This window comes from Uloborus diversus, chromosome 2 (assembly GCF_026930045.1).
Source record: "Uloborus diversus isolate 005 chromosome 2, Udiv.v.3.1, whole genome shotgun sequence".
NCBI classification, from domain to species: domain Eukaryota; kingdom Metazoa; phylum Arthropoda; class Arachnida; order Araneae; family Uloboridae; genus Uloborus; species Uloborus diversus.
The window spans coordinates 93,120,652-93,138,543 of record NC_072732.1 but is presented as its reverse complement, the minus strand read 5'-3'; the positions used below and the strand labels follow the sequence as shown (position 1 = coordinate 93,138,543).

At 35.8% G+C, this 17,892-nt stretch overlaps 1 protein-coding gene across 1 annotated transcript in view; it reads left to right on the top strand.

Moving 5' to 3' along the window:
* The first annotated feature begins 548 nt into the window (after nt 1-548).
* Nucleotides 549-17,892, top strand: part of LOC129216428 (phenoloxidase-activating factor 2-like) — a 44,568-nt gene continuing 27,224 nt past the window's right edge. Inside the window, exon 1 of the mRNA XM_054850643.1 lies at nt 549-1,106. Coding sequence (XP_054706618.1) covers nt 549-1,106 — 558 coding nt within the window. The remainder of the gene's footprint in view (nt 1,107-17,892) is intronic.

The following is a 17,892-nucleotide window of genomic DNA, read 5'->3' as shown; positions in this document are numbered from 1 at the left end:
CAGTGACATACAAAAGTATTAAAGGTGCAACTAAAGATAAAAACAGGTGGCAGAGTATTATTATCCTGAAAGAATGTTCCTTCCTTGTTCCAGAATTGGGGAGCTGGTGAATGAGCAATAGTCAATGACAATCCTAGTTGAGTAGGAGGGGGGGGGGAGGGGAGGAGAGAAAGGATTGCAGAAATAGAGTGAGGAAGGTACTGCTGCATTTTATTCACTTTTGTGTTCAAAATCAACAGGGTTCTGGTTTCTCATCAAACAGGCAAGAACAGAACCATTTCACAAATAAAAGGGGAAGAAGGGTACCTTTCAGGAATGGAAGGGCAGACAGGTCACCCTCCCATCCAAGTCTGGGGGAATAAAAAATTTATCTGACAACTATTGGTTACTGATCTAGTTCCAATAACCAATAAAATAGCACCTCTTAAAAGAATGGAATTGCAGATTGAAAATGGTATCACAATTCTTTTCTGCTTTAAAACCATTTTGAACCTTTGAGTAGCTCAGTTCAAATTTTTAGTGATCACTATTATTTTCCCAAAGTTATAATGGCTTCAGGATGTGGGAGAAAACAAGCTTCAGAATGGAATGAGTTTACTGAATTTGGCACAAAAGTGAAGTGCAAACATTGCGAAACTGTTGTTAGCAAAAGAGCTGTAAGAATAAAAGAACATTTAAAAAAGTGCAAAAGGAATATTGCCTCTAGGACTATTGAAGAAACTGATATTGCAGAGATTGAGCCTCCTACTAAAGTGCCCAGAGTTGAAGAGTGCAATAATGACTGTGCAGAAGTTCCTTCTTCAAGCAAAGAACAAAAGCAGAAATCCATATTTTCTTACGGTGTAGTTACAACAGCATCTCAGAAACAAAATTTGGATAAATCTGTTGCTAGATTTTTTTATGCAAACAACATAGCTTTCAATGTTTCAAGCAATGTAGAATTTAAAAAAATGGTTGAAGATTTAAGACCTGGTTACGTTCCTCCTAACAGGCATCAACTTTCGGGGAAATTACTTGATGAAGCTTGCGATGATATTGAAAACTGCTTAAAGAAAGAACTTGTCGATGAAGCAGCTCTAACTTTAATCCTTGATGGATGGTCAAGTGTAAAAAATGACCCAATTTTTGCCTGCAGTATTCATACCGGAGTTAAATCTTACCTTTTCAAGGCTATGGACTGTGGTTCGGAAAAGAAAACAGCAGAGTTTTGTGCTAATTTTGCGAAGGAAACACTAGAGGAAGTCGAGATCAAGTATAATAAGAAAGTGTTCGCTATTTGTACAGATTATGAAAATAAGATGACTGCTATGGGAAATCAAATTCAGGAAACTCACCAGTCACTTTTGATTTATGGATGCTCAGCACACATGCTAAATCTTTGTGTTAAAGACATCATACCAAATAGTTTAATTAAACATGTCTTAGAAGTGCAAAAATATTTCAGGAATAAGCACAATGCTCATGGGTGGCTAAAGGAGAAAAATGGCTTAATGCCTCAGATACCCAATGACACTAGATGGAATTCACAAGATGAATGTCTAAGAACTTTCATCATTAATTTTCACAAGTATAATGAAATCAGATTAGAGCACTTGGATGAGTTTGATCAGCAGATTGGAAGTATACTGACAAATGTTGGTATCTATACTCAAGTTGTTTACCTACGTAAGCAGCTTGAAATTATTTCAAAAGCAATCAATGAACTTCAAAGCGACAACGCTACTTTGTCGAAAGCAGTGGAGACATGGTTGAATGTTATAGGAGACTCATCTTTAGAAAGCCATGAAGCAAAAATTAGAAAAAGATTTAATCAACACATTGAGCCGTTTCATCTGCTAGCTCACATGACCGATCCCAAATACTTTGGCAAGCGATTGACAAATCTACAGGAAAATGAAGCGGAAATGTGGCTTGCAGAAAAGTACCCTCAATTTCTACCCGGTGTACTAAAATTCAAGATAAAAGATTCCGAAACCTATTCACCATTACTTTTTTTCTGAAAACGTTATCGAACAATTTCCAGCAAGAAAATGGTGGAATTTAGTAAAAATCAAGGCTCCAAAAACCAAGAGTTCAATATGATTTTTGTGATTTTTTTATAAAATTACATAGTTGTCCTCCATCTTCTGCATCCATTGAGAGGATTTTCTCAAATTATGGCTTTATTTGGAGCAAAGTCAGAAACAGCTTAGGTGCAGAAAAAGCCGAAAAATTAGTGCAAGTGCACCGATATTTAAAGGCTCAACCAAATGATTGGTAATTTATTTAATACAGCAGCAGTCGTATGTGATCTTTTATATACATAGTGAAACATTCCTTTATAATAATTTAAATTGTATCAAAAAGGATCATGTCCCTAATAAATAAGTTTTTTTTCTCTATTTTTGTGATGTAGCAAAATTTTAATGTGTTGGTGGTTTACTGTTTGGGTGATTAAACAAAAGCAGAAAAAAAGGTAAGAGTATACTGTTATTTAAAAACTGAACCAAATGACTGGTACTAAAAGCAGCAGTGTTTTGTGATCTTTTGAATACTTGAACTGAAAATAATTTCTAATCATTTAAATTCCATTCAATAATTTCATAATATAGAGCAATAGTTTGTTTTGTTATGTTTTTTTTTTTTTTTTTTTGTACTGCACATTGTTATCTAACTGTCTAATTTTTAACCATTTTATTAAAAGAGTAGTAATTGCATTAATGATATATAATTTTCATTTTGATTAAATCACACTAAAAATACCAAAAAGTATTTTTTCTAAAAAAGCCGGCTTTTTTAATAAAAGCCGGCCTTTTTAAAGTGGTTTAAACCAAAAAAAGCCGGCCGGCTTTTTTTGGCCCGGCTAAAATCCGACAGCCCTGGTTCAAGGCCAATGAAGATTCTTCTCTTTGAACTGAAAAGCTGCAGATTAGACGCATAAAGTGAATAGATTTTGCTGAAAAATGAAATGGACGCTTCCATTCGGCGGCCGTTCATAAGGGTTGGGTAGCCGTTTGGGGGTGTTTTTAACATTAAGTCTACGGGCTAAAAAATCCGTGCCGCAATAAAGTGGCCGTTTAGAGGGGTGGCCGCTTAAGACAGGTGGCCGCTCGGAGAGGTTTCACTGTATTGCTTTCGATACTTCTCTTTTTTTTTTTACACTAGAAAAGAAAGAATTTAAGAGTTTTTTCTCTTTTGTGATGCTCTTTCAATATTGAATACTGTTTTCATTCTTATTTATTTATTTTGAATCGCTTCCATGCTATTTTCTAGAGAGAGAGTTTCTTAAGCAACACATTTTAGCCTCAATTTAGCCGTAATAGCTTTCGCTCATTTTTTGCGCATTGCATAAATCCTTCTTTCATGAGGCTATCCTTTTGTTTTATACGGTGGAATTCTTCCAAATTTTGGAACTATTTATAACTCTCGCATTGATTCTACTTTCCATTATTTATCTAGGTCAGCGGTTCCCAACCTTTTTCTCTTTGCGAACCCCTTGGAACAGGCAAAAAAGTTCGCGAACCCCCTGATGTTGAAATTAGTAACATGTAAGAAACAATAAAAAAACAGCATGTTTGCTTTCCATTTTTTGCAGCATTTGATTGCAATAAACAAAAATATAATTGTAAAATATCATTAAGTGCAAACATTAATAAAAAGTTAAAACTACATCTACAAGAAAAATTATAAACAAGAAGTTTTATAAAGCAACTATTTTTTTTAAGCATACTTTAAATTGGGGAAAAAATCCTTAATGCGATAGTTGTGGCTGTTTGACGGAACAAAGAAACTGAAAGTTTGGTTCAATGTCTGACAGTTTGAGTCTCAAATCAGGCTCTGCATTCAATCTGCTTCGGTATTTATCTTTGAGATAAGTATAGGAGGAAAATCCTTTCTCGCACAGATATGTTGTACAAAATGGTAATAAAATTCGGGTAATAATTTTGGTAATAATTTTTTGGACAAAACGGTATAGTCATTTCTTACACTGAGCCAGAAGTCAATTAACGAGAGCTCTTTAAAGGGAGTTTTCAATGAATTATCACAGGATAACTCGATGAGCATTTCTTTTTCAGGTAATGTCAGGGTATTCTCTAAGCATGGATTTCCTTCAAAAGGATTGCGTTTGAGAGAGGGATGTTACGCCTATTAGGAAAATACTCGTCAAAAGTTAGTTCAAGATGTTGCAGATGTTCACATACATTTCTTTTAACGCTTTCATCAAGTTTCATTGAGTTTTCTGATAAAAAACTACTAAGAGAAGTGAAACAAGAAAACTCACCCATTTCCAGGCATTGGATCCAGAAATTCAATTTTTTTACCATAGCTTCAATTTTATCATATACAACGAAAATATTAACAACTGCACCTTGCAAGGATAGATTTAATTCATTTAATTTTGAAAAGGTGTCAGCTAAATATGCAAGCCTTTGCATCCAAAGAGGATCGAATATGCAAGTGGACAAGTGAAATGGATGATCAACAAAAAATGCTTGGACTTCTGACTTCAATTCAAATAAGCGTGTCAAAATTTTGCCACGGGAAAGCCATCTAACTTCTGTGTGAAGAAGTAAAGTAACATGAAGGCTTCTCAATTCCTCACAAAGCGCGTGAAATAGACGGCAGTTTGTGGCACGTGATTTTATGCAATTTACAATTTTTACCGCATCATTCAAAGTAGCGGATAATTCTGCGGGAATACGCTTACATGCTAATGCTTGTCTATGAATGCAGCAATGAGTCCATTCAATTTTCTCGTTGATCTTCTTTACTCGCACCACAAAGCCAACTAATTTTCCTGTCATTGATTTTGCACCATCCGTGCACACACCCACACACAAAGACCAATCTATTCCATTTTCTTCAAAGTAACTGTTGACCAGTTCGAAAATTGCTTCTCCAGTTGTGTTGGTTTTCAAAGGTTTTGCAAATAGTACATCTTCTTTAATTGTATCATTAAAAATATACCTAACATAGACAAGTAATATTGCAGCGTTTGCTACATCAGTCGACTCATCAAGCTGGATCGCAAAATTATTCTCTTTTATTCTATTCACAAGTTCTTTCTCCACATTACTTGCCAAATCAATAATTTTGTGTGATGCTTTGTTGTTTGATAGCGGAACCAGGTCAATTTTTTTTGCTGACTTTTCTCCCAGCATACACTTAGCAATATCTTTAGCAAAAGGTCCAATTAAATTTTCTGCAATTGTATGTGGCTGTCCAGATCTTGCAATTCTATAACTGACTCGATAATAAGCTTCAAGGGCCATTTTACTATCTTCGTTGGATTCTAACAGGAACGTAGAGACGCTACACTTTTTATTATATTCCAATTTTCTTTTAAAATATTCGATAGGTTTGTCCTTGTGTGTCGGATGCTTTGTTTCGAGGTGTCTTCTCAGAAGTGACGGTTTCAAACTGCTGTTCGCTAGAACTTCGTTGCAGAGAAGACAAAGCGGTCTAGGTTCAGACTCTTCTCCAGTAAAATAAAAGCCCATTTGTAAATAGTCACTGTCATATTTTCGCCTTTTTCCTTTTTTCTCCCCTAGTTCACTTTTCTGTTTAGTCGGGGGAGGCGGCAGTTCATTACAGCTATCTATTTCAATATCCTGTGTTGATTCGAAAGTTACTGCTGATGTTGAGGGTTGATCGATTGACTGCTTGTCCATTTGTCGCTCAACCAAACTACCAGTTTTCAACCATCGATCCATAACAGCAGAAAGTTATTAAATCATAAAAATTACCAACACGATTATAACTTCACAAACAGAGTAGCAAGTTCACGTAGCAAAACCAATTGCAAACAAAATCACTTGTTTTCAAGCATCTCTAAAGTATCTCTAAATACGTCTGTTAACAACTATTTTCCCAGAACTATGAGCATGCTGATGTTATATATTTTTGAAAACGAACAGATGGGTAAAATCCAGTAATTAATTTTAAGTTTGGAACCTTTTGCTGTCATGTCTGCTATTCGATGACTGAATTCGACGGAAATTCCCGAGTTATATTTCAACCAGATTAGAAATAATACCCCTATGATGCATTGTTTGAGAATTCTTTATTTTTTTCGACATATGTATATTATGTATATTGTTTGATTGACTCCACGCGATGGCGCCTTTTTAAGGTCATCGTGATCCCCGCCACAGCTTAATACAACGTTTCTGCATGGCACCTCGCAATAAAGAAGGAAGGATATCTCTTTTTGTTGTCTATCAAAAAAAAAAAAAAAAAGAAAATTTCTTTTTAACCAAGATTATAAAACCGCTGAAAGATTTTTTTTTTTTTAGCTTAATACAAGAGTCTGGCGCGTTTTCAAATTAAAAAAAAAATTAGTAACTATGTGTGCAAACTGAATATTTTATAATTTTTTACCAAACTAGGAAAAATCCGCCATTGCATCGAAATTTTCGCGAACCCCCTTCCTGCACCTCGCGAACCCCTGGGGGTTCGCGAACCACCGGTTGGGAACCTCTGATCTAGGTCACTCACACAAGTTTCTAATATATTTCCGAGTCATTATTGACTGTTTTGGAAACTGGTCGGTAGATTTTATCTTTCTAACTTAACATTAAATATGATGATCTAAAAATATTTTCATATTGTCGATAGAATTAAATATTTCCATATTTTGGTAGCATGTTTATTCTATTGAACATGTTGTGTTTTAACAACTTTCGTTTTTAGGAACATTCTCTCCATCTAACTTGATTGATAAAAATGCGTTGCACACCTTTTGTCTGATGAAAAAGATTCTTCTAAATTCCATATTCAAGATTGATATATCTAAAGCCAATTTGCTCTGCCATTTTACTGGACATATTGGATTCGAATGGTTTTATGTAATGAACTAGCGGTACCCACACGGCTTTGCCCGTAGTAGAAAACTAAAAGATCATTTTTGGTGCGCCTGTATATTTACAGATAATGGATGATGAATTTCTCGCCAATTTCATTTGCTCGCTCATGATCACATATGGTAGTTTGCTCGTTCACGTTATGGTAATTCGTTCGTCAACGTTTTGGAAATTTGCTCGTTAAACTGCTCTTAAAATTGGAATAGAAAAAGAACAAAATCGAATTTTCGAAAAATCGCTTCGAGGTGCTCCCCCCTATGCTACGAACTAATTTTGTGCCAAATTTCATAAAAATTGGCCGAACGGTCTAGGCGCTATACGCGTCACAGACATCCAGACAGAGATCTTGACAAAGATCCAAACATTCAGCTTTATTATTAGTGAAGTTTTCAAAAGTTTATTTTGTTTTCTCTATCTGATGCGACAAAGAGGCAGACATTTCCGGCTTCTCAAAAGCCTATACTTTCTTTCGTTTTTACTTTATTCTTTTTCAAAAAAAAAAAAAAAAATTAAATTGCTTTTTTTTGTATTCAATGATAATTACGATTTTTTAACGAGAAAGTAATATTCCTTTTATGCTCATATTTTATTCATATATTTTCCCAAATACTTCATTTTAATTTTTTTCCCCCTCTTCCTCTTTCTTTTCTTCTTCTTCTTCTTTTTTTTTTTTTTTTTTTGTTCGTAAAAACGTGAATTGAGAATACAGTAGACCCTCGTTTTACGCGGGTTTATTTTACGCAGTTTCGATTATACGCCGTTTTTGATTTAACACCTTTGTTTTATTTTACGCGGATGAGTTTCGGTTTTACGCGGATGCGGCAATGCAAAGAGATAAAATTTTTCTCTCTTTCAAAATCCAAACTCCTAAAGATTGCAGATTACGCGTAATCAACTGCGTTTTGGCTTGCAAATAATCGAGCTTATGCCACTGGAGACATTTTATGCGATTGGTTTTAAAGCTCTTTCTAGAAGTAAAGTTATTAAACTCACACAGTTCAGAACTCACTGGAAGACGAGCTTTTTGGAGTGACAAAAGGAGGCCAAAACCAACGAGGAAACCGATGTCGGTGACGCACAACCAAAAACGTTCGCATTGAAAATTTTGAGCCATTCCTAGACAATAGAAATGATCTTTCTGATTTGTTAGTGAAGGAAGATTCTATCGTGGAAATGACGCAAGTGATCATGGATGCGTTAATGCTCTGCAAAGAATTACAGAGAAAAATCCTTAATGACTGCGAAAAGACTATCATAGCCAGCTCCTCTTTATAAACAGAACACGAAATTAATGTTTTCTTTATGGATGTTGTGAATAAAAGTCGATATAAGTACACATTAAACTTATTATACAACTAGTCATCACTAGAATGAAGTATTTTGTCATCTACGGAACCAAACCCCTATTTTAAAACTAGTATTAGTCTCAATTTACGCGGTTTTGATTTACGTGGCATTTCCGCGGAAAACGAGACTCAACTGTAAACACCGGAAACCTTTTTAATTGCTAAAACTGAGTGAGATTTTAGAATGGATGTGAAAAAAAACCTGTTTCGTCAAATGGTCAAGGTTGCAATTCTCTTTTCAGTTTCTATAAAATGTGATAAGGCTATGTTTTTAACAATCGAATTTCCTTTTTCCTTGGCTATTAGCAAAGCTGAAAAGAGTAGTTTACGGAGGAACGTACAACAACAATGTTGTAATCTCGTCTGACGGGTCATTGACTTCTTGTCGGAAACATAGCGAATGGTGGATTCGAAATCGAAATTGCGAACTTTAGTGAGGTTTCTAGGAATATTACTCAAAGCCAGGGCCGCAGAGAGACCAGGCAGGCAAGCCTCTTGTCAATTATGTCTCCGGCCACAACCGTCCCCGAAAAAGAGAAGAAGAAAAAATAAAAGAAAATGGAGGAAAGAAGAAAAAAAGATCGGAAAGGAAAAGAAAATGGGGGGAAAATAAAAAAACGGGGAAAAAAGGGGGGGGGTCAAAACTGCTTACTAGATAACAATTAACTCTATTTTAAGTGCCACAACAGTAAATACCAGAAGCCAGAAGAGTAAATTTTACTAAATCTTGACATTTTTATTCGGAGTTTTTTCTCCCCTTTTTATTACTTAATTTCATTTTTTCCTTCCTTCTTTTCTTCCTTTCTTTTTTTTTTCGCGTCAGTGTCGCCGAGCCCCCTTCCCTCCAAGGCCCGGGCCCCTAGTTTCTGACGAGGCTGACATGGCCTCTTGTCGGGCCTGCTCAAAGCTGAACAACATTTAAATGAATATCTATCTACGTGCAAATATTTTTACAATTTTATCCTAAGCATGCAAACATTACACTTTCTACTGCTCTCTTTTTGCTGTGTTTTTCATAATTAGAGCTTTAAAAAAAACTTTTAGTAAAACATGGCTTTTAGGTTTGAGGGAAGAGGAAAAATATTGTCAATACAAACTTAACGGAGGTATTTCGCAAAGGAACTGTTCGTAAATGATGTCACGCTTTGAAGGAGGGGGGGGGGGGGGTCATGAAGTTGTGGCAGTTAATGACAAGGGGAAAGGAGGGTGTAACAAGAAGTGTAACATTACGCTTCGATTATGAAAAAAAATGTATTTTTTTTTCATAGCAATAAATAAAAAGTCAGTGGTGCAACAGCCCATGGGGGTCAAGACCAACTGCTCCCATCTTAGTTTACGAGACAGAGAGTCTTGGGATGCGAGGCAAATGTTCCGGTTAGGCGGTCAACTCAAACGCGGAACCCCCAAGGTTTAGTTCCGAAGCTCGCTTTTTACTCGTTTCATCGACCCAGTGAAGGGATGAAAGGCTGAGTCGACCGTGCCCAACCCGGGGATCGAACCCAGGTCTGCGGCATGGAGGTGGGATGCACTACCACAGAGCCACAGGGCTTCTTTTCGTAACAATATGCTTGTCAGCGCCATATGTGAAAAAGTGAGAGAGGGTTAGGTGAAGTGTGACACAGGGGGGCGGGGCGTCATTTTTTTTTAAGTGTGATATCACTTACAGACAGTCCCAAAACGCAATTTCAAATTGATGGTTTTAAACTATAGAATACATGGCTCACTGATTTACCTTGCGATGGTTAGAACATTCTATTTAGTTTGAGAGAAATCTTTTATAGCTATCGCAATCAGCTTTGTGAAACAAATAGAGATTAAGATTTGTTTTTGTGAGGAAGCTAATACATTTCGAAGTAGCGTGTCTATCACGAATACTCAAGAAAGTACGATTAACAAACACACAGAGAGACGAAAAATATATAGTTTTTCTTTCTTTCTTTCTTTTTTTTTTGAAGTGATAACTTCTTATGGGAGGGTAGACCGATTTGTGACATAACGCGCGTAACGGCGCAACTCTCGTCTGGCATTCCTTTCGTTTGCGCATACGACACAAGCGCGCATGGTCGGGGAAATTTTGTTTCTTTAATCTTTGGGTCAGCTTTAAGCGTTAAGTGATAGTAGAAAAAGTAATGAAACTAACAGAAGATGGATGATCGTCGCAACATAACGCAATCTATTAACGAAAGGTGAGTGTAATCATACAAGATAATAACAATAAGATTGTAAGCAAAGAATATTCAAAACAGCATTTAATCTCTAAATTTATTTTCAAAACAATGCGAAATGTTTAGAAACGACGCGTCATTTAATATATTGTTTTTGCGCCGACATCAAAACTTATGTTTAAAAGTAGTCTGAATGGTGATAAAAGAATAAAATTATTTTTCATTTAGAGCAATTTTGAAGTCGTCTCAATGAAGCAAAGCCTGAAATTATTATTGCCAACATATATATATATATATATCCAAACAAAAATATTTCAAGTATTATTCAATTTATTCCATAAACAGCTTTTAAATTATACACAAGAAGGCTTTAGTTAATGAAGATTATTATACCATTCCTTTAATTTTAACCGGAGATTTTAATGTTAATTTTGCTTCTGATCGAGCTAAAAATTTAGTATCGTTTCTACAATCCAAATTACAATTACAAATGATTAATAAGCCAGAAGAAGTCGCTACAAGTCACGGAACTGTACTTGATGCAGTCTTTGCAAGATTTTTAGATAACATACAATGCAAAAATTTCGTTGCCTATTATAGCTACCATAAGCCAATTGTTACTTTCATAGGATTAAATAATGATAATAATTTAATCCTATGAAAGTTATCACTTCTACCGAGCGTCTCGTGACGCACATTTTTTTTTTTAAATTTTAGATTTGCGTAAGAGGTAAAAACCCCACCGTGACGGGAAAAAAAAGCATAATATCTCTGCCACATTCTTAATACTTGACACACCCTACTTTGAATCTTTTTTTTGTTGTAATTTTCAATTTATTAAGTGTTATTTTTGTTCTTATTATTATTTCTTGCTTCGTAGAGTTTAATGTTATTTTACAAGGCATTAAGTTCACTTTTATGCTTTCATTCATTTTTGTCCTAAAAAGAAATATTTTGCTGAAAAGTTTGCTGGCAAACAGTGAAAGCCTGTGAGAAGATGTTCACAGTTCACACGATGAAGATAACTTTATATCATACCTCACTGCGAAGGATATTCATTTTAGTGGAAATAAAATTTGCCTTGCACTCTTTTTTAAAGTGCACCTGTTTTCTGGTAAGAAAAGGGCAACATTTGAGCAGCAATAAATTTTTCGTGTGTGTAGAACTAGGGTTACGACAAACCACAATTTTTTCCAATGGGGACCTGGAGCAGGGGGGGGGGGGCTGCTTCAAAACAGTCCTTACATTTATCTATATATTTATATTAACATACTAAGCTTAGGAATGTATCTTAACCCTAGAACTACTAAGAAGGGTTGATACTTGATAGAGGCAAACTGGGTTTTCATCACTATTAACCAGGTTTTCAACACTTTTAGCTATTCAAATCGTATTGTCACCAATAAAACTTGATAAATTTAAATTTTCTTTTTACTTTTATTCTCTTCAGCATTAAAAAAAAAAAAAAAAAATCTGTACCTATGAGTCAACTTGTTGTTTTCAAAACCATTTCACGAGCAAAAAACCCATGGGATTAATATTTAACCCGGTTTGAAGTTTGCAGGTAAAAAAAATGGGTTTGTAGTTCTAGGGTTAAAACCAAAGGTTGTGGGGTTTATTACGAAAGCACTCCTCGGTATAAGTACTTTCTATTGCTATTAATGTCATATCCCACTAGTGATTTGCATGTATTCCGTCGGTTGAACTTCGAGCATTTTTTCAAGGATGCATTCATTCCGTCTAATAACATTACATCATTAAAACCTCAACCCCAGAAGAAAGGAAAAAAACATAAACGCCCTACTTCATACCATCCAACCACAGCCATCTCATTAAGGGTCCGTGTTCTGTGTGTATCCTGTGTAACGAATGGAAACAATGTCGGAGCAAAGGGTGCTTCCACACTACCAGAGTCCTGTTCTTTTTTAGAACCTTCTTTCATTGTGTTCCGTTTGCACACAGGTTTTTGATACAGAGAGACTGGCCCACTGACCCATTACTGAAGGAGCCGCGCTACAGTCTTTACAGGCGTAGTATACGCGAGACAGAGCTGGCCCCGTGTTTTGATGGCAGGCTCGGCATGTGTGGGCGATGCATTTGTTCGCCTAAGTGCAGTCTTCTAAGATAGCAGCAGAGTGACGCGGATCATGTTCGATTACTATTTTGAAAGATGACGGCTTGGCGATCGCTTCTCGGACATGGGAAGGTATGGAATCATTTTGATTATCTAGTATTGTAATTTTTTCATCATTGTTAGTTTCAGTAAAGGTCAAGTGCGCCCCAGATTTAAATTTTAGGGATGGCGGAAATTCTTAATTTGCCGAATAGAATTAAAAATTCTGCTGAATAATAATTTTGCCAAATATAACTCCAAGTTTTTCCGAACGATAATAACTTTTACGAATGAGGATATTTTAGAGAGGTCGCAATGACCACCCGTGACCTCCCATTGGTACATCTCCCTGGTAAAGGTCATTAAAACGTTTCAGCACATTGAATTACGAGTTTAGCTGCTAAAAAAAATTAAAAAGCATGATTTTGTACTACATCAGAACTTTTTCGGATGGAAATTTATTGTGCGCCTAAATTCAGTCTTCTAAGAATTGCAACGGAGTGACGCAGACTATGTTCGAATGCTATTTCGGAAGATGATGGTTTTGCAAACTCTTCTCGGACCAGAGGCGTACACACAGAAATTTTGGGGCCCGTCACGACTTTTTCGGGTCTCCTCGATTGTTTACCCCTACGTCTCTACGCATATTTCATCACTCATTTTAAAGAGGGCTGTTTCCCCGGGCTCGGGCCCGGGGCAACAGGTGTCTCTTCTCCCCCTGTGCACTCCCCTATCTCAGAATTCTGAAGGAATATAATTCGTTTTGTTAACCCAGCATCGCTGTAAATACAACGGGGTAATTTTTTCATCATTATTATTTTTACTAAAGATCACTTAAAAGTTTCACAAAAGGTCACTCAGAAGTTCAAGTACCTTAAACTATAATTTTATTTAAAGAAAAATGAAAAACTGTAAATTGTGATTTTGAGCTGCATCATAAAAAAAAAAAAAATACTGTTGTGGAAATTACGGACAATCGATTTGCTTGCCTAAATGCAGTCTTCTAAGACGGGCCCAATTGAGATATCGGGAGGCTCTAGACCAAATACATTTTCGCGGGCCCCCTCTTGTCAAACTTACCAACATTTGCCATTAGTTAGTTTTTTTTAGCTATTTGAAGGACCCTACAAAGCAGGCGCTCCAGGCCAGGGCCTAGTTTGCCTATTCAGTAAACAGGTCCTGCATCTAAGATTGCGGCGAAGTGACATGGATCATGTCCGAATACTATTTTGGAAAATGATGACTTGGCAATCATTTCGCAACATGGGAAGGTGTAGAATCTGTTTTGATTAGCTTAGCACCGATTTTAGTAAAATCGTGCAATTATTTGGTCATTGTAAGTTTCATTATCATTCGAAATTTCTACGAAGGTCATTGTACCTTAAACCAGTGCTTCTCAACCTTTTTTACTTTGCGGCACACTGAAGAAATTTCTAGATCAACGGGGCACACTAAACTTAATTTCGCAATGGTAATATAGAAATGTTTTTATCATTCACTGGTAAAAAAACGGGGGGGGGGGGACTTTTTTCATATGAAAAATACAATTATAACTAACGTTGTGCTTTTAAATTTATTTAAAAAGTAGAAATATTTGGAATGTATTGAAGGTGAAAATAAACAACAAAACTACCTATATCAGACTTTACAGAAAATTATACTTGATATGTTTCAAAGCATTTCTGTCGTCAAACATGTCATTAAAGTGCACACTGCAGTTAAACCATTTATCAAAAAATGTCTCAAGATAGAAGTAAACAAGAAATTAAAACCAAACAAATAACTTCCGTTTGACACTATTGAGACACTTGAGCCTGCCTTGAGGAGCAAAGCCGTTTGATGTTCGGCTCTATGCTGGAAAGAACTACATGAAGTTCTTGATCAGGCTCTTTAGAGATGATCTCTTGCTGTTTTTATAAGTGTGAGGGTTGAGAAGCTGAGTTAGCAAAGATATGTAGTTGAAAATGGTAGCAGCACATCAATAGCAAGACAAGAGATGGTGGAATACTCATTTTCAACCAGCAACCAAAATTCGTCCAGAAGTACTTCGCTCAACTTAAGTTTATAAGTTCGGTCGCTCTTGAGGTATATAAATTCTTCTCGCGCCTTCAAAAAAAAAAAAAAGGTCTTTAACTGATACATCCGCAAATGAAGAGAATGGAACGCGAATCCAGTCATACTGTTCCATGTTAATATCCTTGAAATAGTGCTTAAACTTTTCCTGAAGTATTACTAAATGTTCTGCCACCACATTCAACAGCTTTTCTTCCATGCCATTTCCTTTACAAACCATGTTGACGGTCCGTTTGAACATGTCCAATGAGCCACATGATCTACTTCTCTCCACCGCTGAATTTTTGATTCGAACACATTTACAGCTTGTCCATGCATGTAACCCAAATTCTCTTCTTGTCCTTGCATTTTCCGATTCAATTCGTTAAGGTGTTCAAAAATGTCAGCCATGTAAGCTAGTTTTGCCAGACAATATTTGTCTTGCAACAAACTGGCGTACTGCATTTCGTTTTTTTAAATCAAAAACTCGTCTCTCGTCTCTCATGACGTCTCTCGTCTCTCTTACCACATGAAAGCCAGCGAATCTCTGTATGAAGAAGTAGGGAGTGATGATCTGCCACACTTTTTCACAAGTATACGGAGAAAAGGCGAGAATTAAGCGGCCTCGATTTTATGGAATTCACGATTTTCACGACTTCAGCTCATCTGGTAAGTTCTTTGCCATGAGAGGTTCACGATGGAGGAAACAGTGTATGGTTTTAATTTCTAGTTTGCAGGTCTCAGAACCGAGCTGTGAGAAACTACGATAAAATGAAATTAGTATCGGAACTGGAAAAGAGGGAAACAGAAAAGTTAAAGCTGTGGCTAAAATTCTGGGCGGGAGGGTACGATCCCTGCCTGGGGGAGGGGGCGATACTCTCGTTTCAAAAGATTTAGAAAAAATTCTGTATAATTAGTTTATTTTGTGGAAATTGGAATCCGTTTTCAAACACTTAAAGTAATGGGATCACAAGTTTAAAAGAGGTGTGGGGCAGCAAATCCCGCCTCTCCCCTTGTTGGGTATGTCTTATTTACACATGATCGACAGGGTGAATTGAGAAGTTACAGAACTATACAAACGCAATTCGGTCGCAACTTTAAAATAAAATACATCAAGACTCTTTTTTTTTATATAACTATACGAAAATATCGCGGCACACCGGGTTCCTTGTCGCGGCACACCGGTTGCGAAGCCCTGCCTTAAACAATGATTTTAACAAAAACAAAAATTAAGCAATGTAAACTATGGTTTTGGTCCGTACCGGAAAAAATGTTAAGCAAATTTATTGGCTTTTATTAATATTTAACCATAGGGTTTTTAAAAGCAGTTCTAAATTGTTTTCTTAATACTGCAATGATCAAGCGTTTTAGGTTCATCAAGCGTTTTAGGAACTTCGCTAATTGTGGTTCGAATTTGGGATTTTATAACATGAAGTTTTATCTGCAATTAATAAAATTTCAGTTATGAAATTATGATGTTTTAGCTTTAAAATAAATTGGCAAATAACTATTTACCTTATTTTTGTCATGTATGCATTATGGGCTGCATTTTATGAATTTCAGTAGTACTCTAATTAAATGATAGTTTAGTATTGACGTTTGCGTGAGTTTCCTCTCTCCATGTTATTTATTTTTTTATTTATTTATTTTGATCATTCTATCAGCCTCAGTGACAAAAAGTAGTACTTTTGACTGATGGAAACAACCCCATTCCTCTGATAAATAGAACTAATGAATCGTAAGACGACCAAATTTCATGTTTGAAGTAATGCAAAATTGTTTCTTATTTCATTGAGTTAGTAGCGGTCATCGAGAACATTTTCTCTAAGCGTCAAAGGTTATCATTACTTCCGCAATAAAAACACTAATCTGATTATCTTTTTTTTATTCGTAATCTACTTTTAATAGTTTGTTCCCATTCCGGCAGTATTCTCAGACTTATAAATAACTTGTTTATTATACTGCTTAAAAATGTTTTGTTTGAATTGTTTGGATGCTTATTCTGATGCATATATTTCCGCTTCCCGATAAAATGTTTTATTAATTAAATAAATAGGACTTTATTTTCCTTTCAAGGAGTATTATAAGATTGTTTTGTCTCTGTACTGGTGCAATCAACGCTATTATTTAAGTAAGCATAGGCAAAGTTGTGTTCTCGAGGAAAAAAGTGTTTTAAGACATGTGTCTAGACAGTATAGTTTTGGAGGAAAAAAAAACCTGGCAGCATCGTAATGCTGTAATTAGGATCTGCGTAGCCTTCACAGTGCTGCCAGGTTAGGTTTGCTCCAATTACAGACGACTTTAAAAAATGCTAAAAAAATTACTACAACTTGAGTACTAATTAGGATAATTCAATAACCTAATAAGAAAATAATTAGGTACTAAATTGCTCCCTTTCTTTTCGGAACTTGACTATTCGTCTTTGACTTATTGTGTCCTGTTTTTTCTTCCTCTTCTTTTCTCTTCCTTTCTTTTCTTTCGCTTTCTCTTTTTTTTTTATTGAGAGAATTTAATTGCTTTTAATTTTTTGTCCGGTAACTTGGAAAACTGGCTTTTTTTTTTTTTTTTTTTTTGCATTTACAACTCAGCATTTTATGTAACTGCTTAGTTCTTTTTCTACATAATTGGTGCCATATTTTCCATTTTGGTTCTTGCGTCACTGCACGTAATAAATATAAGCTTTCATAGTTAACAATGAAACTGCTGAAGCTAAACACCATCAAAGAACAAAAGACCTGTAATGAAATTTATTAAAATTAGTACATACCGCTTCAAGGCAATGGTGCCCATTCACCCAAAGGCAACGGTGAACCCCTCTCAAATACTACAGAATACCTACCCCAGAATAAATCCCCCTCCCCCCAAAGAAGGGAAAAAGACTTAAACATTTCCCTAACACCAAATGGACTCACCCCCTCATGAGTGCCCCTGTTAACGGAAATCTGCCCATGTTCCTGTATTCAATTTTAAACATGAGTACTTTCCGAAAATTATTTTTGTAATTATTTTTTAATATAGGTTACTTTTACTAATACAGAGGGCTTAAATTCCAGCAAGAGAAATGCCGGAGCCCTAGTCTTCGTAACTCATTTTCATGCTCAAATAACCTGAAGTCCACAGAGTATTTAAACGTTTTCCTCAAACTGAATCGAGTTAAAGGAGCTTAGCTCTCTTGAACTCCCATGCAAATTAAACCCTGCTTGTACAGTAAAACTCCAATTAGCCAAATCAGTTAGGACTGAACTCCGTTCGGATAATTGAATTTTTCCGAAAATGAGGTCTTTGAATCAATTACTGTAAGTATGCTAGAAATGAGAGAGAAAACTATATTTGAAAAGAAAAAGTGCTTCTAATTAACCTAGTTGAAAGGTAAC